The 24,493-nt window shown below is 36.9% G+C and overlaps 2 protein-coding genes across 2 annotated transcripts in view; one reads left to right on the top strand and one right to left on the bottom strand.

Annotated features, from left to right (window-relative positions):
- The window catches only part of LOC145770287 (myeloperoxidase-like), a 29,739-nt gene extending 26,318 nt beyond the window's left edge, over positions 1 to 3,421 (top strand). The window contains exon 18 of the mRNA XM_082581885.1: positions 1,473 to 3,421. Coding sequence (XP_082438011.1) covers positions 1,473 to 1,542 — 70 coding nt within the window. The 3' untranslated portion in view covers positions 1,543 to 3,421. The remainder of the gene's footprint in view (positions 1 to 1,472) is intronic.
- A 398-nt stretch (positions 3,422 to 3,819) lies between these two features.
- On the bottom strand, positions 3,820 to 22,297 carry LOC145770818 (uncharacterized). The gene is made up of 23 exons (XM_082582548.1): positions 22,163 to 22,297; positions 21,907 to 22,002; positions 20,672 to 20,776; positions 19,323 to 19,484; positions 18,913 to 19,122; positions 18,328 to 18,488; positions 18,006 to 18,100; positions 17,285 to 17,375; positions 16,801 to 16,881; positions 16,529 to 16,642; positions 15,720 to 15,828; positions 15,011 to 15,463; positions 13,909 to 14,456; positions 13,362 to 13,551; positions 12,622 to 12,768; positions 11,942 to 12,127; positions 11,157 to 11,260; positions 10,556 to 10,649; positions 9,794 to 9,928; positions 9,571 to 9,689; positions 8,460 to 8,668; positions 6,053 to 6,357; positions 3,820 to 5,643 (listed from the first exon to the last, which is right to left on the bottom strand). Exons 1-23 carry the CDS (start codon positions 22,295 to 22,297, stop codon positions 5,212 to 5,214), a joined length of 4,281 nt encoding a protein of 1,426 aa, XP_082438674.1. The 3' UTR covers positions 3,820 to 5,211.
- Between the last annotated feature and the right edge of the window lie 2,196 nt (positions 22,298 to 24,493).

Here is a 24,493-nt window from a genome sequence, read left to right as displayed (position 1 = left end):
TCATTCTATCTGTATTGGACTTCTCAACCTGTGTCACAACCAACAAACTGACATTTTCTAAGTTGTCTAGAAGAGGTTTGCCAACCTCACAATACAATAAGCCGTTATCAATATGTTCAGTTCATGGGATACCTGTAAATTACAGGCTGTAATCTGTAACGAATTTGGAAATTATAGGTGGATAAATACAAAGAAAGAATTGTAGCCTACAATAATAAAACAAGATTAGAAACTGTTTAAATAGGCAAGCCCATTCATACACGTCCTAGATATTTTTAGTCCGCCTTTATAGTGTGCCAGCAGTATGCTATGTTGCATGACATTATATTTAATTGTAATAAAACGGTTGGAGTTATGTTCAAAACCAAGTTCTTAAAACTTGATTTCCAACCGTTTGTTTATCTGGGTGATGAATGTATTCGTTTTGAAACGACAGTAAAGTACTTGGGCATTGTGATTAACAACATGCTGTCTGATGATGAAGACATAAAAAGACAGCTCCGGTCACTTTACTGCTCTGGCAATATGCTGAGAGCAAGATTCTCCAGGTGTTCTACCACTGTCAAAAACGTACTATTTCGATCCTACTGCATGCCAATGTATGGTTCTCAGCTGTGGTGTAAATATTTTTCTTACAGTATTAACCGTCTACGTGTGGCGTACAATAACAGCTATAGAATTATATTTCATCTCCCGAGGCGTATAAGTATAAGCTCTGTGATGGTAACTAACAAAATTACGACGTTTCATGCTCTCCTTCGTAAAAGTATATATCAATTTACTGATCGCTGCCTTAACACATCGAATACGTGGATTCAACATTTGATGAATTCGGAGTGTTATTATCAATCTGCTTTCTTCCAGCATCGTGATCGTGCTCTCCAGCCTGAAACTTGTGGTTAATATTTGTGTAGTACCGATAGCTGCTACTCGTTCTCTGTGTGATGTTGTATTTCGTTTTATTTGTGTGTTTGTATCCTATGGACCAATTATTCTACTTGTGTCTGAAACAAAATCCAAATAAATAAATACATATAGCTCAGTTGGTTGAACACCTGACTTAGTGCACAAAAAAGCCGTAAGATCAAGCAGCGCTGGTTCGACTCTCGGTGTGTGCGCTTGAGTAATGCATTTCAAGGACTGCTTTGCATTCAGCGGCACCTAGTGAATGAAATAATTCACAGACCAGACAAAAACACTTCGACCACCCGTAACTTTGCTCTGCCAATCTCGTTAAACATGCCTGCGTCAGTGGTTCAAAGCCTCTGCAAGTAGTAGCCTACGCAAAACTGCCAGGAAGAATCTATCTGTTAACCAATCAGAGAATTTTTCAGTACGAAGATAAAGCTTCAAACCAACATATCTTTCTTGAAACGTTCTCTAAAATGTAAATATGCTTTGCAAAGGTAGACCTATTCTTGACCAATGCTGATTTTGATGCGAGTCTTACTATTTATCTCAATTGATTTCAGGTCTCCAGTCGGTCCACCAGGCGTTCCTCCAAGCGGTCCTCCAGCCGTTCCTCCAAGCGGTCCCCAATAGGCCTTGCAGGAAAATAGTTCAACGTTACCGATAAAGAAGCATCGACTTAAAGATTTGATGATTGACACATGCTACTTGTACAATATATATCTTTAAGTTTTTATCCACATAATGTTCAGCAAGTTTCGATATGGACTGCTTTTGTCGCTTCTTAAACAACATTCAATTTTAGACGATATGTTTGAATCAGTTGAGTCTTACAAATTTGGTCGCTCGATTGAATCTTTCTGTTTCTGCATGAGCCAGTGTCGCGTCGTTTACCACTGATATAAACAACCGATTTAAAAAAAATTGTTACAATAACTTACTTAAAACGTTAATACCATTGATACCATTATAGCGCTAAGACAAACTTGAAACTATGTTGCCAAGTGACCTTTGTCAATTACCATAAACTGGACATATGCGTAAGGTCCACAGTAAAATCTATCAATACCTTAATGGCTTTAAAACATGGCCTTTGAATAAAGCCCATGCCTAGACTAACTAAAGTTGAAAAATTACGTGAGGAAAAATGTTTAGATGTTTATTACAGTAGCGGATCTGCTTAACAATTGAGGGACATCATAGGCGTAGCCAGGGGGGGCGAAAGGAGCCATGGTTCCCCCAAATTTTCAAAGTTTGGATTCCGAAGTTGAGCCCTTTGTTGAAAATATAATAAAATTTGTAGAAATTTATAACATTTTCCAAGACATCTAATCTGGCTATCACCACCCGCAAGGATTTGTTTTAGACACACAGAAAGACACCAATAAATTTTGCAAATCGTAAATCGCGCAAAATTTACTCAATTTACGTTTCTTTTAACTAATTTGTGGAGCAATTTCAGAATGGCTTACTCTGTTGGGTTTTTGTGTAGGCTAGTTATTGAGTTTTTGGTGTTCTCTAATTTTAGCCGCAGTTTTTGCCCGTTCGTGTGTAAGAGCTACCTTTAATAAGTTAATAGCTGTTTATCTGCTAATAAATTTCATACAAATATTACCCTAAAAGTGTTTCCAGAAAGCGCTATAATCCATTATTTGAGTGTAAATTTGCAAAAATTTTTCGGGGGAGCATGCCCCCGGACGCCCCTAGAATACGCGTGCCTTCGGCACGCTTTAACCCCCACCAGTTTTATTGCTTCCCTTGATCAACCCATCAGGATACGCCACTGCACATCAGGTGGCGATGGCTTAATCAAACACTTTGTCGTTCTCATCATTTCATCAAATATTTGGCCCCCTCCAAAAAAAATTTCAGGCTAGGGAACGTTCAAATATTACGTAACGCTTTTTTTCCGAATTTTTGACCCCCCCTCCCCCATGTAACGCCAACGTAACGCTTTTTTCAATCCCCCCCCTCCCCCATGTAACGCCAACGTAACGCTTTTTTCAATCCCCCCCTCCCCCATGTAACGCTTTTTCACTACGAATTCAGCACAAAAAACTACCATTCCGTACTCGAAAGCGTTACGTAACGTTTTGCTTGAACCCCCTCCCCTCCGATGTGACGTTAACGTAACGCTTTGCTTAAACCCCCCCCCCCCTCCCCCTCGAAGGCGTTACGTAATATTTGAACGTTCCCCTACGCGTCTGAGGGACATTAATGTTGGGTTTCAAACAATTGTATAAAAAAAAACTGTAGAAAAAGGTCTAAGCTGTAACACGGAAAGGGTTTAGGGGTGAGACGTGCTCTTCATAAGCTAATAATTTTGTAAAGCGTTATAGAAATACTTTGCTCCTCTGGGAGGACACATGACCGAGGGGCTACTTGGATCTGGAATTAAAGCTGCTGGTAGCATGCCAAAACTGTTGTTCTGTTTTGTTCATCTTTGTGCACCGTTTATGATGGGGGGTCGGTTTTATGTCCATTGCTCATCCTGTATTACAATGCTTTAATGGGCGTATATTGACGTGTAGAGTGCTTTGGAAGAGCATAACATACAGTATAGTGATGGTCAGCAAACAAAAAAGATAGGCCAGTATGTTTTTGACTTACGTAGCAACGATTGGTGTGGTGACTCTAAATCTGAGCTCGATACAACGACTATCACAACCAGTGCAGTCATTTTGTTATGATACAACGTGGAAGCCGATGTCCTTTAAACAGTTTTCAAAAGAGATGAAATTGAGCAACGCCACATTACAGACTACTTTTTCCTGTAGGGGGAAGGCAGGATTAGGTGAGTTTTGTATTTTTAGAAAAATATACACTTTGATGCCTACACGTCAGACAAGTTAACGTTTTTAACTGGTCTACCTACTGAAGATGTGAAACTAAAAGCTTCAAAATGACGCCAAGCAATTTGCAGGTTTATTTTTCGTGATAAATTAGTACAATTAGATCCGTACAAATTCAAGACCATCGTAAAATCGGTTCAACGTCACGCCAATCTTGCTGCTTCAGGGTTGCTCGATGGATTTCATGGTAAATTATTGCAAACGCTGAACACGGAAATAATGCATGGTGGCTGAAAGTTTGAATTACATGATCGAGACAGCATGTCTGATCAGCTTCATGTAAGTCATCAAGTGTCTTGCAAAAAAACGCAACCGCTCTTGAGGAGTGTCGAACCGACGTCCTTTCGAGCTTCCAGCTTCTCATCAGCTCAGGTATATGTGATGACGTCAAATAAAATGAAACGTTTTACAAACCATACAACGCGTCACTTGTCAAGATCAATCTTCATGAAACTGTTCGGTATTTAATGGTCTTCAAAACCGGAGAGAAATTAAAACTAGTAATCGTGACATCAAATGGAACTTGAAAGACTCAGTCGATTTGCTGCAACAAGACCAGAACGCACTTTTTTCATTTGCATAACACGCTTTTTGATAAGAGGAAACATTTTTGAACCATCAAAGCAGTAAGCCTAATAAAAAGCTATCGAACTAAAAGCCTTGTAATTAAACGGTTCGTAAAAAATGGAACCATCAAACAGTGAAACAATGCAACAAGTTTTCCACCCGAATCAAAACGGAACATGTGAGTAGGTGTTAAATGAACGTTATATCTTAGCAGCAATGAAGATGCTGCTAAGATTTCAGTACAACGCAAATCAACAAAATTGACACAATCAAAGGTGCTTTGTACTAAAATTTGAACTTTTTAAAAGAAACTTTTATTGAAAATTAAACCAATAATAAAAATGTTCAGCAAAATGGCTGAAAGAAAGTTATAGTATGCCATTGATATAAGAATGAAAGATTGTCATCAGCTCCTGATATAAGCGTAAACACCATATGAAAACCAGACGGGATGTATACTGATGTGAGGGCATCACTCAAATATAGACCAAGATTCCCTTCGTAAGTGAAGCCTTCTTTGACGATACACAATTTTTTTACGTGGCCGAAACCATCAACTCAGTATCGCCATTGCGTAGAAATTCTTCAAATTAAAAAATTGGTAAAAAGTCAGCTTCAAATTTGTGCATTTCAATCAAAGCAGTGCATTGCAAAATTTGTAAATAAAACCGTGCAATGTATTGAACTGTGCACCACAAAAATGAGGGTACAAAATACGCGCGCGCGCGCAAACACACACAGCTAACGAAGTAGGCTAAATAAACACCTTGGCTACAAGTGCCATGACAGTTCATTTGGTCGTGGTATTCTTTTGGCACAATTTTCAAGTCGGATTTCACAAGATGGAATCATACGCTTAGACAACCTTGCTGAAGAACAGCATTTAATCTAGTTCATCAATGTCTGTGTATGAAATTCGCGAAGATTTAAGGCTCGAAAATGCAAACCCATCGCTTTCTTTTTCGAATTTTGGCCCGGCGCCGGCCTGCTCAATTCCGGAAAATCCAGAAAATTTACCGAAGTCGAAGCAAGCGTCCACAGAACAGCTACTCGAGGAACCAGTCTCACAGTCATCGGAGAAATTTAAATTATGGCCTTTAGACAGAGTTATAGGCAAGCTTTTGCTTATATCAGAAACATGAGAGCCTTCATCTACCAAAGGAGATCCAACTTCAATCCAATCATCAGGAGAACTAACTTGTGGCCGGTCAAACTGTTCGACAGATAAACCGCTTTTATCCACTTTTAACCGGTTTGTTTGATCGAAGTAGCCACAGCTGGTAGTGGAATCGTTACCAATGCTATCTCCATTCGCCTGAAAAACAGGGAAGACATCACCTTATTAACGTAATAATGCTTATCCAAATGGATGCGTTTGCATCACAATAACCAGGGCTGTGACGGTGGTCAATAAACAAAATCCAAACTTGGTTTAAAACAAACAACATTGCAACATTACCGATTGCCACAACAGTGTTAGAGAGCTTCAAATTCAACCCTTGCCAATTTAATGGACGTCAAAACTTATATCGAAAATGAATGATTGTTAAAAACCACTTTCCCATGTGCAATAATCAAAAAATTGTTATAATTCACTCTTAAAGCCAAAGTCGAACCGTTAAAAATCGAGGAGTTGCGTATTTTTGTCAAACTTCACAGCTCTACAATAAACTTGAAATGACATACATTAATATATTCCCGTAGCAGACATGTAAATATCTTACCAAGCTCGATCCATCATGCCAGGTTTTGTTCAAACAAGTGCTGGGGTGTTTGTCACCGCTAGACAGCGAACAGGAAGGGTCATTTTCTTTTTCAAGCGGTCCGATGTTGTTATTGAAATTGCTTTGCAAACCAGATAAACAGAGAGAAGTATTTTTCTTGTGTTTTTTTGTATGCACTATTTGAGAATTGGTATCCCCATCCATTTCCTTCTTATCTTCTTTCAAGTCATGGCTCTTCTGATGCATTTCACAAGAAGGTCCCTGATGCAGCATATCACCGGATTGGTTGGAAAAAGCATCTTCACCTAAACACAAGAAGATGTTACTATGTTCAAAGCTGTTGAAACCACTACGGTAAATTGTATGCTTTGTACGTTAACGTCAAATGGCTTAAAATTGCTTAAATTTCACGCACATAAAAAGCGTGGTTAAATTTATTTATATTCCAACATAGCTTTGTTTTTGTTTCGAAAATAAAATCGCTTGAATTACGATATTACAGCATGTTGGGTGTTGGTACTTTGCAATGAATTTACATAGTCGTATTATTAAGTCGCAGACACAAGTAAGTTTCATTCTTGCGATTGCAACTATACATTGTCATTGTCAGTATATCTTGTACGTTCAGAAAGTTACTCTGCTACCTTCGAAACAAATAAAAACAGTCGTCGTCGTCGTATGAGCCTCTGGAGCCGAGGTTATATTCTTTTACCACCCCAAAAACAGTGAATCATTAGAAACTGTGGTAGTTAAAAATAACTCAGCACATAGTGCAGACGCACGTACTCACACAGCACTGCACTATGCGACATTTAAGGAAGACCACTATACAATGTTGTGCAAGGCAGATTACGACGACGCAGTTTCACATCAATACAGCAAAGATAACACAAAAAAGTGTCTTACTCAGTAGCCAACAACTTAGGGATTTGAAGCTGCATTTTCACCACTCGCTATCAAAGTAGGGAAAAGATTCAACTTGGCGAATGATATGAAAGTTGTGCAAAGCCTAATAATCGCTTATCAACTGCACCAGATCATAAAAGTCTATGTTGTATTTCATAAACAAAATAAAATACTGTCTAAAATACTATAATTTTATAAAATACTGTTGTGTTAATTTACCATCAATTTCACTGAAAATTGTTAATCATGCCTGCAGCTATCACAAAAGGGCCGTAATATAAATCCTGAAAAACCCTATTCTAGACAAATCGTTTCTTGTGCATTGTCTAGCTAGGTACCTGTTCCTTAAAGAGACACCAATATATTTTCCATACATGTCACTGGCACAACGAAGTTCTCATCAAAGCAAAGCCCTCCGCATAATGTTGCTAGCATTGAGCTGCCTTCTGAATAGTAGAAAAACTTGCACTTTCGCTTCCTTGTAAAAACTAATCAAGAGCTTCTCTCCTTACAACAACTGATAGTTAAAACCTTTTTCAATTACGCTTATTTCTCATTTTCAAAACTTTTCCTACAATCATTGTTTTTAAATTATTAAATCTCGTAAAATACGTCACTTCTACGACAGAACGTCTACAAATTCAGTTGTTATTTAGTTTGTTTATTAAATTCTTGTGCAAAAGTCTAGTTTTTTTATATTTGGTGTGAACCTGAACAGGAATGTTAAAATGAAACTGTTAACGATACCGAACATTTCTCTTAGTAAGAAAGAATCTAAAGTTGTGGTGATAATGATATGAAACACACCATAAACATAGCAGCAACAGTATTGACGACAGAAAATCTCAAGACCTTAGTTGTTGCAAACGATAATAATAATCATAGCAATACGTAGGAAGTTATTATTTAGTGTTGGGCCAATATCATTGTGGTTTCCGTTTTAGTAGCAACTGCGTAAAAGATTATGGCTGCGAGGTTATCTAGTGAAAAGCTTAAATTAGAATTTCAATTTAGGTCCTGTAAACAAAAAAATGCAGAATATGGAAAAGATCTCATTCTTCCACGTCTTCAAATAACAATAAATCACTTTCTCGGCTTAATTAATCACTGACATTGTTACGAACTACTTCGACGATGTTTGACAAGCAGTCGCCTACTTCTGTTGCACAGTGTACAACAATAAATCAATACACGTACTTCTAAAACCTAAAATTAATAGCGAGAATAAAGCTAAACCATACAAACACTTTCGAAATTAAGAAAAAAGCATGTTTTATAATGACGTAACAGTTTAATCAGAATTAAGAAAGTATTAAGAGCCAAAGTGGGTGGTTTAAAAAATCTATGTCACATTCAAAATTAAAACAGTAAAAAGTCAACAAAACTGAACAAACCCAGCACAAAATAGAAGTTTTAGTTTGTTTATTAGTTAATAGACAAAAACATCAAAATCAATGCAAAAACAGGAAGTTTTTAGCAAAACCATGCAGCCATTGCTTACCGTTTAGCAAAGTCAACACAAATGAATTTTGAGAGTCATTGTCTTGTTCTGGTAGACGCTTGCTAGCAGAAATGGATTGAGAAGTGTTCCTGAGTTCATTCAGTGATGCAATCTTGCTACCGTACAACAGCAATCCCGGAAACGAGACGAGGAAATAGCGGGAAGGAGAAGATGCCAAAGTCCGCATTTCTGATTTTGTGTGCCGATCACTGCAACACGAAGATCGTTTGTCTACTTACAGCTGTCAGCAAAATAAAAAAAAGTTGCTTGTTCTATGCAAAAAAGAAAATGTAGTTCAAATTAACAACACCTAATCTGGTTTAACAAATTAAAAACCTTTCCATATTTTTGCTGTAGTTCCAAAACTCTTTTTTTATATCTCACGCACAGGACGTTTCGAAAATTCTATAAATTAGTCACACATATTGGCTATTGCTGTCAATGTATCCACATTGCCACAATTGTGCATAGCCCAGACGACAACCTATCTCTATTTCTTTAACTGTGTGCTACTTTGATTATATAAGTTCAATTGTTTTATAGCTGATCGTTTGTCCTTATTATTAAGTAACCTTTTGGCCTAAACATTGTGCAAATGCGCAACCTCTGTTGCTCATCTCGCTTCTAGATAATTCGACGCTTTCTTGCATTTCTAGAAACTTCTCTCGAGTTAACCAAGTTATGCGCTTCCATGACATCATATACATGTTTACGTGTTGCAAAGTTTGGCCAAAAGAATTAGCTCTTAAGACGTAACATTACCGTGGAATATGGATGATTTTGGTCAAATCAAACTCGTTATGGATGGCCGCGTATTTTTCACTAAGCATTGAGTGGTTGAGTACAATAGTTGTACAGAAGTTATTGTTGTAGCAGTGGTGGTGGAAATCGTGAAAGAAGTTGTAGAATTTTTGAAGCAGAGTTATAGAAGACGTGAAGCGTATTTGGTGTGAAGCCGTCGAAGAAGTTAGTCGTTGTTCATGTGACATTGATTCATGAAATTGAAGAGTTCGCCTTCTCATCAACTTTAATCAAACGGCGGTGACATATGGCTTCACTAGGTTTCCAACTAGCGCAGACATGATTTCGAGTCAACTGGTCAGTTACTTACAAAATCTCACTGTCTTGTTTGCATTCCATGAAGAAAATCAACATTTCTTGCACCGATGATAATCGTTCAGCAACGTTGATAAAGTGCTCTGGCCTTGCATAGGTTCCTTTGATAATGTCCTTTAAAATAACAATGAACACATCAATCAGTGGAAGGTATTGGTTAAAAAAAGACCTTTGTCGTCTAAGTGGTGGGTGGTCTATATTATATTGCTATACTTTACCTGTTCATGTTCTTTCAAATTTTCTGATACATTGCAGCCATTTAAATGATCTTCATCAGCGAGCACCACTTGAGCCAGAGCAGTGATAAACGAGTCCTTGTCTTCATTACTCCAGAAAAATGGATGAGCCAAGACCTAAGCATGAGTAGTATCTATTACAAATGTGATAACACTAATCCTCACAAGAACTACAGCACTAAGTGGTTTGAACTCACATAAGTTGGTAATGGTTATATTATAGCTTATTACCACTTATTATTATGCTCGAGTTATGTGCAAGCGATATCGAAGTTAAAAAATGATGATCATATTGTCATTCATTTCAGGACTGTGTGTAGTCGCAATCGTGGAATCGGAAGGATTTTGGCATGTCCGGAGTCGGAGTTGTTAAAAAAGGCCGACTCCGGCAGGATACAAAACGTTAAACAATAAAAATTTTGTTTATATTATTTTTCAAAAATATTACTTCTTGTTTTCCGTGTTGAATTCAACAACTTCATCGAAAGTGTTTTATCTTGTTAGTTATTATGAAAGTCGCTGGTTCAATTTCGATGACAACTTAAAGTGAAATTAAATCTTTAAAAAATGATAAAAGGCAATTTTTTTTAATCTGGCAACTCTCCAAATTCTGACAACACAGAAGCCGGAGTCGTACATTTTCCGCCCAATCCACACACCTGATTTATTTCGTGGTTAAGCTATTTGTTCTACACTTTCGCCACTACGAATGTAAGTGGGAAGAAGGCTGTGTAATATATTTACCTCGGCAGTCTTCAGCCGTTTTTCTGGTTCTTTGGACAGCATGTTCGTCACCAAATGGTGCGCCAATGGGTCAGTTAGTCCTTTCAAAGTGTACCTAACAAATATTCCCAGTCAGCAACGAAATCGTAGCCGTTCTAGCAAGAGCCACACTAGCAATCATAAAAACCTCTAATGCGTTTCTCGCGCTCAAAGTACACGCCAGAACCAACCGGTTTGTTTTAAGAAAAATTTGTTTTGGAAAAATTTACTTGAACCGAAAAACTTATTTTGTAAAGCGTTTCAAAAATATTTTTATAAAATTCTGAGCAGAAGGCCGTGTCACTGATATTGAAAAAATACAATGTCAACAACGTCTTGGAAGATCAATCGCTTAACAAGGCACCGTAACAACAAACAACAAACGTTCAAATCCCAATGTACAACGATTATCCAGAATTGCTCTCGCTCAAGATTAGTCAATATATCATTAACAATAACACAATGAACAAATTGAAACAAGAATATAGATTTCACAAAAAAATCAAGCGTTTTAAAAACTGCATAAAATGTATTGCATCACAGCAATGCAAAATCCACATGAAAAAGATGATATAAAACTGACATGCTCTTGTTGATGTTGCATAGACATTCGCCTGGAGCTGTGTCGGGATCTCCGAACGGATGGTTACCGTTCGTCAGCATGTAGAAAAGGACCATTCCAAGGCACTGCAACATACAAGTCGGTCAAAGAGTTTAATCATGGTTAAGTTTACATTGAAGCTGTTACTATCTAACAATGCTACTACCTAACATTTAGAAGCGCATTGCTTGCTTTGTCTTAACAAGATCACGCAGGCGATGGCTATTGAAAGTGAAATGAAAGTTACAGATAGTGGAGGTGTTGTCTTTAAGCTGATTCTCAAGAAGATTGTTGTTAAAACGAATATCCCGACATTGTTGTAAATACATATCAAGGCTAGAAGTTTTTCTTAAACGATTTTTGATTCGTGGCACATAATCAAGTCTATCCAGAGCACTGATCACCACTGAGTCGATACACTTGCTAAGCTAATGTTGACAAGCAAGTAAGCAGGAACGGTATGCTTCAAACTCATATTCTGCATACGATAAGTGCTTGTGACGATCGAGTGTCTCAATGTTGGCCGGCGTGCATTGTAATACATCGATTGCTTAGAACGCTTCCAGCGCTTGAACTTGTTTTCAAATCAAACAGGCCAGCTGCCAACAACGCGCTCGGCGATTGTTGACAGTTTGACAACTCTGCTATAAAGGATGGGAAAAGCATTTAATGATTTAGCCACATCGTTTTGAGCATAACAGATTCGCTTCTAAAAAACGGCAAATATACGCAATGACATCCCCTTATGTTTGATCCTTATGTCTTACAGTCACGTCTGATTGGGTCGAAAACTTTGCTTTGTCAGATGGCAACAGGGTTTCCCAGGCCATCCAACACATGCAGTTCGTGGCCGGACCCAACATTCCTTTGTGGTCATTGCTGTGAAATCGCTGATGTATTCCATAATCGGCTACTCGCAATTTTCCATCAGATCCCAAAAACACATTGCTTGGCTGAAATGGCAAAAAGACGTGATTGGAATCTCATTCTTTACATTGAATTGCTATAAATTTGATGAAAAAGTGACTGTGTGATCTATTACATATAAATCATGATTTTTGCAATTCAATTTAGCGTAAGTGGCAATATTCCATTTTCATAAGACAGCTTGGCATGATAAAAAAAATCGGTTAACAACGTTCAGTACGCCACACAACTCGCTATCAGAAGAAGATCTAACCAAAATTTAGGACTGGTTCGATTATTACACAAGCTTCCTTGGCGTATCGTGATGAATAGGCACCCGGCACTACAACTAAAAACCGCAAAATCAAGCAAAGGCTCGACCCTCGGGGTCAAAAGCAAGGCACAACAGCTCTCCATTCAGCGGCACTTCGCCTACAGGCAATTCTTCACTTTCACACACTGCGGCAATAGTTCAGCGAAGATTCCGACTCTCAAAAAACACGCCGCTAAGCGAAAATCTCAAAAATTATTTGACAGTTACTTTCAATGCCATGTGGAGTATGTCGTGGCGATGAAGATACTCCAAGCCCGAGACAACCTGACGGCAAGACTCTGCTAAGGATCCTGGCAGCAAGATCATCTTTTTTCGAATGATTTGAACAAGAGAAAAATCACCAACAGTTTGCATCTGAAAAATAAACGAAGCGTAAGCTGAAACCATCTTACAAATCTGGTGCAAAGACTGTCAGAGCGTCCAAGTTAGCATTAGATGGCCCTTGTGGTTGAATGACAGAAAATTGGGATAAAAATATCGTTTCAACTCAGCACTGCACAATGCACATGGAGATCAAGATTTCAAGAAATAGCGAGCTCAGCCCAGTTTCTATGCAATTATGTTCAAACTACTGGCATTCATACAATGTTCTACGATATCTACAAGACATACGTATATTTTAGGAAAGATAATTGTTGAATGTAAATGTTATATAACATTAATTATACGTTGCCATTAAAAACCTATGACTAGTTTTGTCTTCCCAGTGCTATGACATACGAATGCATTGCACTATATTTTGTAAAAGTTAAAATAAACACAAAATTAAAAAAAAACAAAAAACGCAGGGAACATAATGCTACTCCGCCATTAATCAAACGTAATTACGTAAGATAAAGCATGACTTAAGCTTCTAGAAGTGAACAAAATACTAACAACAAACTACCAAACAGATTAAAACTATATACACCAATAAACAGTGAAAATAGCTCAAAGTACAAACTTACCACGTAAAAATGACCTTTTTGTCTTTCAATTGAATGATACTTATTTACATTGCAATGCTTCCCAAGCGCCAACAAAGAAGGCACAACATCTGCTTGCGCGAGAAAAGGAGCTCGTTTGGAACTTATTTTTTTAATGCAAACTTCTAGACCTTTTTTCGTAAGACCGAGAAAAATTTGACTAAAATCTGGCCTGAAAGTGAATGCAGCAATGTAAATAAATGCAAGTTTTCAAACATTGAACTAAAAGCTGTCAGATTTCATTCCAAGCATTTATAATATTTGCAAAAACAAAAACCAACCTACAAGAAACATATATAAGAGGTTAAACATTACATTTTTTATTTATTTCCATTATGCCTACCAATTTGTTACCAAATGTTGTAGCTGCCTGTGTATTCTAGCTTATCCATGAGACAAAACAAAAGTAGTTAAAAAAAGCAGCACTTTTCATAAAACTGTAGATGCTTATGTATGCCTTCAACAGAATTTTGTTTCTTGGTGGATTTTCACGTTTGAATAAGGAAATATTAGTGCTTTTGAATCTCACCCGGAGCCAATGTTTAAGTGCTTTTGGTTATCACAAAAGTATGTGACTTCTTCGTTGCCATCCTCACTCCAATGAACTTGTTTCAACCGCTCCATACTAGTTTCCGATAGATCTTCAAATCGTGGGGCCCATCGATGAGACATAGACCTCCATCTGAGACAACCATCAAGTTCATCTTCAAAGCAGTCGTCAAACGGTTCAATGGAATTTAACCGACTAAGATTATTTTTATGTTCTGGCAACGGCTTATTCCTGTTCTGCGGTACCGGCAAATCAAAATTGATTTCTTCATCGACAGCCTGTTTCAAATTGCTTGGTTTAGGAGCAACGTCTTTGGGTATTTTATGATGCCGGGTCTTTTCAGTGAGCTTGGTGTTCTCATAGAATGTGAGAGGATGCGAAAAGTGAACGGTCTTCCTTGATCCCACACTCGCATCAGAGGAGGAGGAGCTCTGTCGACGCCGACGACGAGATGAAGTCATCACTAAATCTCTCCAGTTATTAGAGATGTCATAACCTTCATCACATGGATCGTTCGGAGTTTTAGCCTGATAGAAAAGTAAGTTTTCACTGTTAAACTTAATAGGGTTCAAATCAAGAAACCTTGCCATTATGGAATAATTACGCTAAAAGGTAAAAGTAGTCCGATACTCAGCATTGGGGAATGAGAAGATAAGGTTCAGCCTTCGGCACTAATAAGAGTGGAGTGACCAGTTCCTTTCTCTCGACCACCTTTCCTTTAGCAACTATGCCTACTCAATTTATTACGCCCTGAGTACGAGTAGAGGTGATCGATGTTTATCAATAACCACTAACCAGCTTGAGCCTGGTGTCGAACCAGGTTCGCACAATTGGAAAGCCAACGCCTTATCTGTTGCGCCATCCCAATTATGCTAAGCAAGTCGCTAAAATCAAGAAACCATTAAGCTGCTACAAAATGTAAACCCCATTCAGAAAAAGTTTAATATGGTCAAGTTTTTACATTTTGCAACCGCTTATGTTTGTTTTTTTCAACTCACCACAAAAAATGCAGCAAAAATACTTTTTCACAATTGCCTGCCTAAAGTGCAATCTGAATCAATATAAGCAATGAACATCTTACCACAGAAGAAGTTGCTTGTGGTATTGGCATGGGATCACTTTTGCATTTCTCCGAGCTCTTTTTCTTGTGCCGTTTTTTCTTTGACTTTCCTTTGGAGGAAAGAATTTGAGCAGGCTTGCAACTAAGTGAAGAGTGGTCTCCCGTCATGCTATTTTGCATCAAAACGCCCGATAAGGAATCGATGGAACTGTCAGTTGACTTTTCAATATCATACATAAGGTTTTCCGCGTCACCAGATAAAGGACGTTGCGGTTGAACTGAAAGGGAGTCATTTTTTTTGTCATTTGCAACTGAAGTGGACAAAGAGTTGCTTTTGATGGATAAATTGTGCGAAGATTGTTTTGTTCTTGAACGTTGTTTTTTCTTCTTCTTATTCGGAAAATCATCATTTAAAAGTTCCTCCTCGAATTTATTTTTTTCTTCTTCAACCAATTTTTTTCGATTTTTAATAACCTGCGTAAGGTAGCAAACCATTAATGGCGTCTCATAGTAAAACAAAAACTCACAATTTTCTTTTTATACTTTCTTTAAAAGCAACTAAGTGCAATTTACATTTATGACATACCACGTGGCCAATTTGTAGCCTATTCTCTAAACAGTAGAGTTACTTCTCCAATCAACAAGGAAGTATATGTAGAATAAAACGAAGCGGATAATCGCAGTGTTATCATAATCAAGCGGAGACACAGCAATTAAAAACATGACAAACCCGTATGCATCTTCTCATGTTACGGTTGGTCGAGTTTCGTACGACGAGTGGAGTCTGGAGCAAAGCAAGAATTTCCTTACAAAACAACAGCTCGTTGTCCGTCACACACCTGGTGTCAACACACGCATTAAAAGTTGAGTAACTTTACTTCAGAGTGGCCACAGGGTGCCGGGCCTTTTTCTACGCTTTAGCACCCTAATTCATACCTTCAGCACAAAGGATACATTCCAGACTGTTGAAGCAATCATGGCATCAAACTCAAACTCTGTGACATGGTGGGGAGAAATAATACACACATTAAGAGGCAGGGACGGCGCCACAACTTAAATTTTTGCAGAAAGAACAAGAGGCCATTTCTACATTGTGTCAGTCCGTGACAAAGTACCGAAAATCTAAATTACGTTTTTGTCGGTGTAAGAAAAACATGCGAATGACATTAATACAAGGAGAAAATGTCTATGGCTTGAGGAAGTCGAAAAAGTAGATCTTCTTCATTCTGGTCTGGCTCACGCTAAAATCTTTCACGGTCACAAGGTATTGCCCTTGGGACGTTCGCCCGTTACTCTTGCCGACAGTCATTGATTGCCTGATCAAAAAATAACGCGTACAAACACTGAACTTTTCCGGCCCCGTTTCAAAGAATTATTCTCGTATCATTAAAATAACTAATCTTTCAGCAGCACATAGAAAGACATTTCATCTTTAGCTGAAGTCAATGAAACCGTCTAGTTGTAACTAATACGACTCGTAATGTCTTCGCTTTTTCGTAGCACCACAAGTAGCATTTAATCAAACGACATTCTCACTACCTGTCCACCAGGTCCACGTGCCCGTCTTTAACGAATTTGACAAAGCACTCTCCGTTGACAGGAACTCCAAAGTCGATGAGCAAATGTGCCAAGGAAATGTCTTCATCGACGCATCTAAACAACCCGATTTAACATTATCATCAATATACTGATACAAACCTTGTAAAATGTCATAATAGCTCCAAGCACATTTCCTAAATAAAACAAACAATTGTTCAAAATTATAACCAACTGCATTGGCTTATTAAACTAAGCAATAAGCATAATCTAACCTGAGTAAAACTCTTCTCTCAAACTCAGGTAAAGATGAAGATGAATCTTTGCCCTTGCCCCAGCTCGTGCGTACTAAGAGTCTGAAAATACAATGCTAAATTAGTCAGCGTATCTAATAAACTATTCAGTGGCATCGTGAATACAATGACAGTATTGGTGGCAATTGAAAGTTTTACTTCGGTTAGAGAAATAAAATACAGTACTAACTAACCAAGCACTGCGACTGGAAAAAAAATATGAAAAACATAAACTATACAGAGCTTTCAACCCAAGTCTAAACAATCGCTAGTACGAGTGAGACACTGTATGTCTGATTGTCTGTTGTATACAGGCCTCCAATGGCTCTGGTGAACCCATCGTTCTAAATCTAACTAGTTTCGTCCTTTGCGTAGTGTTATTACCTTTCGAAAAAAAAAAAACTATGTGACTGCGCTCAAGCGTTACAGTTCATTTTATTAAGAGCAATTTAAAAGTTTTTGTTACCTTGCAACATTGGTGTCTTGCTGTGTTCGTAATTGGTGCTTCAACAGAAAAAAGAAAATTTGCCAAGCAAAACCTTTACCAGAGCTTCCATCTAAATAATAGAAATCATTCTCAAGCAATTTAAGAGCAGCTGATGTTACGAATGAATTCAAATACCGAACACTGCTGTAAGTATGTAGATGTAGTCATATCTTCGGTCTGATATAAATGACAATGACATTACTTATCTCTCCGTGATATGCTTAACTTTTTAACATGGAAAATCGGCGACGATACGGCCTATCCATGAGCCAGTTGGACATGCAATGCCCTTTTCTGCATCATATTCACACAAAGTGTTTCCCTGCCTTCTGTTCAGAGTTGAGTACATGTCTAAGCGTTTCTGCGGGATCGATTTTTTGGTTGCATTGTGACTCGCACTATTTATATGTTTTTACCAAGACCAGATTTTTAAGAAGAAAGTTTCATGAATTTCTTGAAAGTGGTCCACTGAACATTGTACGAAAAGTACTTAACGCCTAACACAGCGGTAAACAAATTTTAAACTTAACTTTAAAACTAACCCAACCTTAGGGTGAAATAGAGTAGTCATTTCATTGACTTATTTTCAATTTCAAATCAAGTTTTAAAAATATATAATCTAAATGTGTAAACTAATACAAAACTACTTTTAAGCAAATCTAAAACCCCAACCTTCCAACAACAAACTTATGTGACGTACCGTTGTCTTGTTGGTCAAAGAGCGATTTAAACAGGCGACCGATCCTTCCAATGTCATCTGATGTCATGGCTGCAAATTGACTTTGCACTTCCACTCTGGGATCACATAAAAATATAAGATAAACACTGCACAAATGACTTGCAAACCTCATCAATGATCATTCAAAGTAAAAGTGAATTAAAGCTTTAATTAAATAGAAAATACAGTATAACTATTAAACTGCAGTAATAAGTTCTCTTAACTTTGTCATTCACACTTTTCCAAGGCAAAAGAGCAATAAGCTTAAATGCATGGCGATTGCAAGAATGGTTGATGCACATACCTGACATGAAAGTTCGAAATTATGATGAACAGGATTTCCATGAGCTGATCTAACACTTTGATGACGTCAAATCCATCGCTAGTGGTGCCCCGTATGGAATTTTCAGCAAATCCTCGCAACAAGTCCGCCCAATTGAAATTCTTCACTAAGCTTTGGACAACCTGACCATAAAGTCGTATTCTGCAGTTATGAAGCTTATGACTCTACTGTTCAAATCTTCGCTAATTCAAAATGATTTTCTTGTACTTGTGTTATCCTGATAACCTGTTTAAATCAGTCATGATTGTATGAAAGTATGCTAATGAAATAGGCTACCCGAGTACCTGTATTTGAACTAAGAAAATCTTGAACTAAGATAATGAAAATTTATTGCATAACCATAGTTGGTGTGAAAAAATAGAGTCCGCAGTAGTAGTTAAGTTTGAAATACCAACACATTAGAGAAATGTTAACTTGTGGAAGCCGACATGACCAAACTTTCAAACATGACCCATCGGCGCAATAGTTCGTAGATCATTTAACGACTTCTCGGGGGCAATGACTTAGAGGCCTGAGCAATAATTATTAAAACATTGAACCACTTACATCTTTTTGTCGAAGTTTATATGCCGACAAAATAGATTGAACAGTGGAAATGAACGATGCAGCATGAGGAGTATCAAACGCATGGCAGAGAGCCCCAACAAAATTGTCTTCACAAAATACCACATATGGTTGTTCAGAACCCAACAAAGCATATGCTCCAACACAGTAGACGGCAATTGGATTTGCAAACACAGTCAAAGAGCAGTAAAGCTGAAAAAGAGAAAAGGTTTATCTAAGCAAAGTGAACAGATGTGCCGTGTGCATAATTGAAAAATTTGACATTGACAGTCAACCTTGGGCTCGGAAATGGTACATGATAATGATGATAATACAACAACTCAAAAGGTCTTCTCATTTCCAATCAATGTAAAACCTAAAGTTGCAGAATGAACATTGGACATTGATCTTACCGCTTCATATAATGTGCTGGGTCTTTGACTATTCGCATTGTGTTCCAACAACAGTTGAACAACAGCTTTATAAGGAGCATTCACTGGATCATTGATGTGTTTGGGGTAAGCTTTGAGCAACGCTTGTGTGAACACTTCCCAATTTTCCAGCATTACTTTCTCCTGCAAATATGAAAACTTGTATTAGGTATTTGTTACCTTTGTTGAAAACCTTACAGTGAGACAGGACAAAATATATTGTTTGTACTTTAGAGTTGGAGAAAAAGATAATAGGATTGAACAAAGCTCTAAAAAAAACTAACAAAAACAGGGTCGCAGAGCTGTAAAGGTATATATCATTCAAAGACACAGAAAAGGAAGCAAAAATTCACAGCCAGCGGTTGAAGAAAATATAGTTTTGAAAGAATATACGGTATAAGAACTAAGGTTAGGAGTGCATTAAAGGTAGACAACAAAGAACAATTCGACAGGCAGAACAAAAGAAATACAAATTGTATTTTTCTCATCAAATAAAAATGTTTCCAAACGGAAATGTTTTGACAGATAATTTACAAATTAAACAGGCGAAAATATCTGAAAAAAATGTAATTCTTCAAATTCTATAGAAGCACATCAATTGCCTATACTCGATGCTTACGGTATTTTGCGAGGACAATAGGAGTGACCAATAGTTAGCTTAATATACTGTACCTCGATACAGGAGTAAAAACAGACCAGACAAAGGACAAAGAGAATATGGGCATGTTAGAATGCTTGGAAGAGACCCCAAAGTTTACATATGATAGATTGATAGAAAGGTGTCATACGGTACGGTATAAGGTAAAGATAAAATGTACAAAAAAAACATGAGAGACAGGCAACATGATGTGGAATCAAAGCAATGTAGACCAGCAGTGATGTACACCCAACAAAAGATGCCAGCGGTAATGAAAATGCTATGAATGACATTTAAGGCTGCCAAGAACGGGCATTGAATAATAACACAATAAGACTACTAGATTAGAAGCCAATTATAAATTGATAACTTAAACCGCAACGACTTTTCATTAGAAAGAATACCATATACATATGGTCAAAAGAAGACAACCGTTTGAAATCAGAGACAGATTATAGCAAAAACGTAGAATGAGATAGAGAGGACTTCAAAGATGCAGTGAAAAAACTCAATCCACACCAGTAAAGTATGAAGCCTCAAAAGTGGATACGGTACTTCACACTAAACTTACAAATACCATATCATACAGCAATACAGGAAACATATTATCTAATTATCTATTGTATGCATACACAATGTATATACAGTATCAACAACTTTTTTATCAGAATAATAAGAATCACGTTAAACTTACTCCAGTCTTTGCGGTATAAACAACACTTGCACCTGCTTCCAGTAAGCATTGTGCTACTTTTAAGTGCCCATGACGTACAGCAAGGAACAATGCGCTTTCTCCTTGCTAAAAATTAAGAGAAAGTCAAATCTCAAGTCACTATTATTATTAGGATTATTATATACCGTATTTAACCATGTAAAACCAATCTTACAGCCCCCTAAGATGCATAAATGTTAAGATTTCAACTTTCCAGTTGGATTTAAACAATTTGTGAGACTATATAGTTACCCACCAAACATACCGTATTGTACAAACAAAATAATAATTTTTACATCAAAATTTCAATGTAATCATAAAATTTCACCCAATAGTATCTGTACAGCAAAAATTGTTAATTGGGTCATAAACTCTTGCATACCGTACTCAAAAGTTTGCTTTGATTAATTACTATTAGACTCTCCTTGTTAACAAGGTTAACTTTTGAAATATATTATATATTATATTTTATTGTTTCAAGTTGTTTTTTCAAACAAAATATAAATTGATGCATTTGGAAATAACCAAATTTTTATTCACTTTAATTCCATAGGCTATCACCACTTTGAAAAATTAAGATCACCGGAACCAAGAGTTTGAATCACTGAATTAAACTATATTATGTAAAGACTAAAGATTTATGATACTGGCGTATGTGCGTTAAATTGTGTTGTATAATCCATTATTACGGAAAATAAGTTTTCCTTTTATTTCTTAAGTTTCTGTAAACTTTTATGTAACCGCTGCTGCTGAGATAAATATAAAAAAGAGAGCAGAGAATAAAACCATTCACCCTTTAGCGTTAGAGGAAGAGGAGAAAATAAAAAATGAAATTTATATGTAGCCTATATCTTGTACCGGTATGTAACAATTTGGATGACTGCTAAAATGTAATAATTTGTAGCCTAACTTTTAAATGTGATAATAAAATGTATATAATAATTCAATTTAAATATAATTCAATTTGGATGTTTCGCTATTCTGTAATGTTTAATTCATTTTCATTAGACCTTCAAAATTATGCAAGCACCTTCTGAGAAATTTAAAATTACAATTCGAACAATAATTATGTGGAAAGAATTTGATTGAAGTTAGATAGCCCAAAGTAGTTAGAATATTTACTAGGCATGCAGATAAGTTAACTAAATCAACATACAGTATACATTATACAACCTCTAATAAAATTGTTACCACGATTGTAGCAAGTCAGTACATACTTGGCAGCGATAGTTAATATTTGCTCCATGCTTTACCAATATATTGGTAAGCTCTAAATGGCCTTCTTTGGCAGCAATGCACACAGCAGATAACTCCTGCAAAACATTGAATGTTAATTAGACGTGCACATATGTGAAGCACCATAGATATAGCCACTTTTTTGTCATTTTATTATTCAAACTATTAAAAAGTGTATCTTTACTTATTAAATCATAAACCATAAAATCAACTATATATCTCGCAAAATCAATTTACCTTTGGATAATTTCTGCCAGTTTCAGGGAAAGACTGCACAAGATTAGGATTAGTTCCTTGTTCCAATAAACCTTTTACCTCAATGTACTCTCCTTGATAACATTTTTCAAAAAATATTTGTTGCTTATCACTCATTCTTTGGTTGTATATCTGAAAAAAAAAAAAACTCAACAAAAGCAATGACAAGCTACCAGTAGCAGTAAGTACTTAATTTCATAGCTGGCTTAACATAAATAGTGGAAGTAAATATCTTACTAGAATAAAACAATTTTACAAAACAAGGCAGTTGGTGCTTTGGCAACATGCTTACCAACAATTCAAGTTAGAGAAATATAACATAGTAACCTTAGCGTGTTTAACATACTTTATTACACACAAAAAATATAACATATTATAATTAAAACTACATATATAAAACTTTTGTGTGTAATAAAGTATGTTAGACCAGCTAAGGTTAGGCTACTATGTTTTATTTCTTTATGGTTCAACAAAGCAAACTCTCTACCAAAGCTTTATAATTCAAGTTAGAAATAACACAATGCATTAAAAACAATCACAGCTTACACTTGTGAAAAATTGTACTCATTTGCGATCCCACCAATTACCCATATATAATAAGCAGTATATATAAGTCATATAGAATGACCCATAAGGCACATCAAGTTACCCATAATTCCAACCGAATTACCCATACAGTAAGTCACATTGAATCACATATAAGTATATGCCAAATTACACACAAGTCATGTCGATTTACCCATAAGTTACTCCAGAGTTGATTGGTTTAAACCGGGGCAGTTTAAACCACCCGGTTAAAACCTGATTTAAACTGGGCAGTTTTGACCACCTATTACTGGTCAAAACCCCTTTAGTGTACGAATCAAGTTGCTTTAAATATTACGGTAGGCCTCCATGTTTAGTAATGATCGAAATTGGTATAATCGAATGATGTTCAACTATATTTTGTTTTGATCAACAATAACCTAAATGCTGGATTTGGAACAAAAAATATTCAATTTCTCTGTTTATTTTTGATATTTCAATCAGTTGGTTGCAGGGTGAAAATGCAGGACCAAGCAACAGTAAATTACGGTAATTAGTCTCCCGTTGCGTAGCACGACATGAAATTAAGGTAGTAGTCTTAACGCTGTTTGATGTCTTGTTTTTGGCGGCGCTGAAACAAGAGAAAAATTCAAGATGAATAATCTTTCGTACGAATTTTACAGGCAGCGATCTGTGGCTGCCTGACAGGTCGGTATTGGGGGCCATATTGGCGGCCGCCAGCCAGCTATTTCGAGGCCTGCATATCAAAATGGTCACAACTCACAACTGCTTTTATATTTCCTAAATAGCCCATAGCCCAGGTACCGTACGTAGCCGACCATTTACTACATAAAAATATTTTTCTGGGTTTTTACCAGTTTTGACCGGTTTAAACCTAGTTTTTACCGGTTAAAACCAGGTTTAAACCGCTTCGTGATTAACCACTTAGAGATCAACCCTGAGTTACTCAATTCACAATGGCTAAAATTTTGACGCAACCTGGAAACAAAACTAGCCCGGCTTCGCAGGCAAAAGTCGAGAAACTGGCAACCCTTGAAGATCATCAGGCATTGTAAGGTAATTTCCAGGAATTGGCAACCATTTGCATGTTGTCGGACCGTAACCCTAACCCCCAGTCCCTCACCGTAACCTCATCATCATTTTATTTTTCGTCATTAACGCGTCCGGGACAAAAAAGATGCTAACTACAAAAATCGATATAAACCTACCAGCACGTTAACGAACGGGAAAAGGTGGCAAAACCTTGAAAGGTTTAAAACGTGCCTGAATGAAAAATTATGTAGTAGGCTATATATCAGTATTTAGCACGGCCACAAAACACAAAAAACAAATAGCAAAAAATAAAACAAAAACAGAGAGAAGCACACATGTAGTAATGAATGACAGCCTAATGAAAAGTGTTGTGGATTGAATTTGCCTTGATCTACAAAAACAGTCCTATTACAACTGGCAACCTTGACAATCGGTTTTTAAAACTACAGTATTTTTAGTTGGACAGAGGTGTCGTTGCCGAGCTAAAAAGCTATAACCACAGATTCTGATTTCAGAATCCATTTTGGATTGCCGATGCTAACAGTGATGCCAGAGTCTGAGAGACGGATAAAATTCCATATGCACAAATCCCCCGAACGTAACCTCTTGTTCTCCACAATTTTTAACCACTTTCAAGCTTTGCCAAGTTAAAATTGATAAAAATGGTCTTCACTTGTTTTTAAAGCAACTTTGAACGCAATGGCAAAAGAAGCGATTGAAAACTCTGTAGCGAGA

The sequence above is a fragment of the Aplidium turbinatum genome, chromosome 5 (assembly GCF_918807975.1).
Source record: "Aplidium turbinatum chromosome 5, kaAplTurb1.1, whole genome shotgun sequence".
Taxonomy (NCBI): domain Eukaryota; kingdom Metazoa; phylum Chordata; class Ascidiacea; order Aplousobranchia; family Polyclinidae; genus Aplidium; species Aplidium turbinatum.
This window is presented reverse-complemented; position numbering and strand designations above follow the sequence as displayed.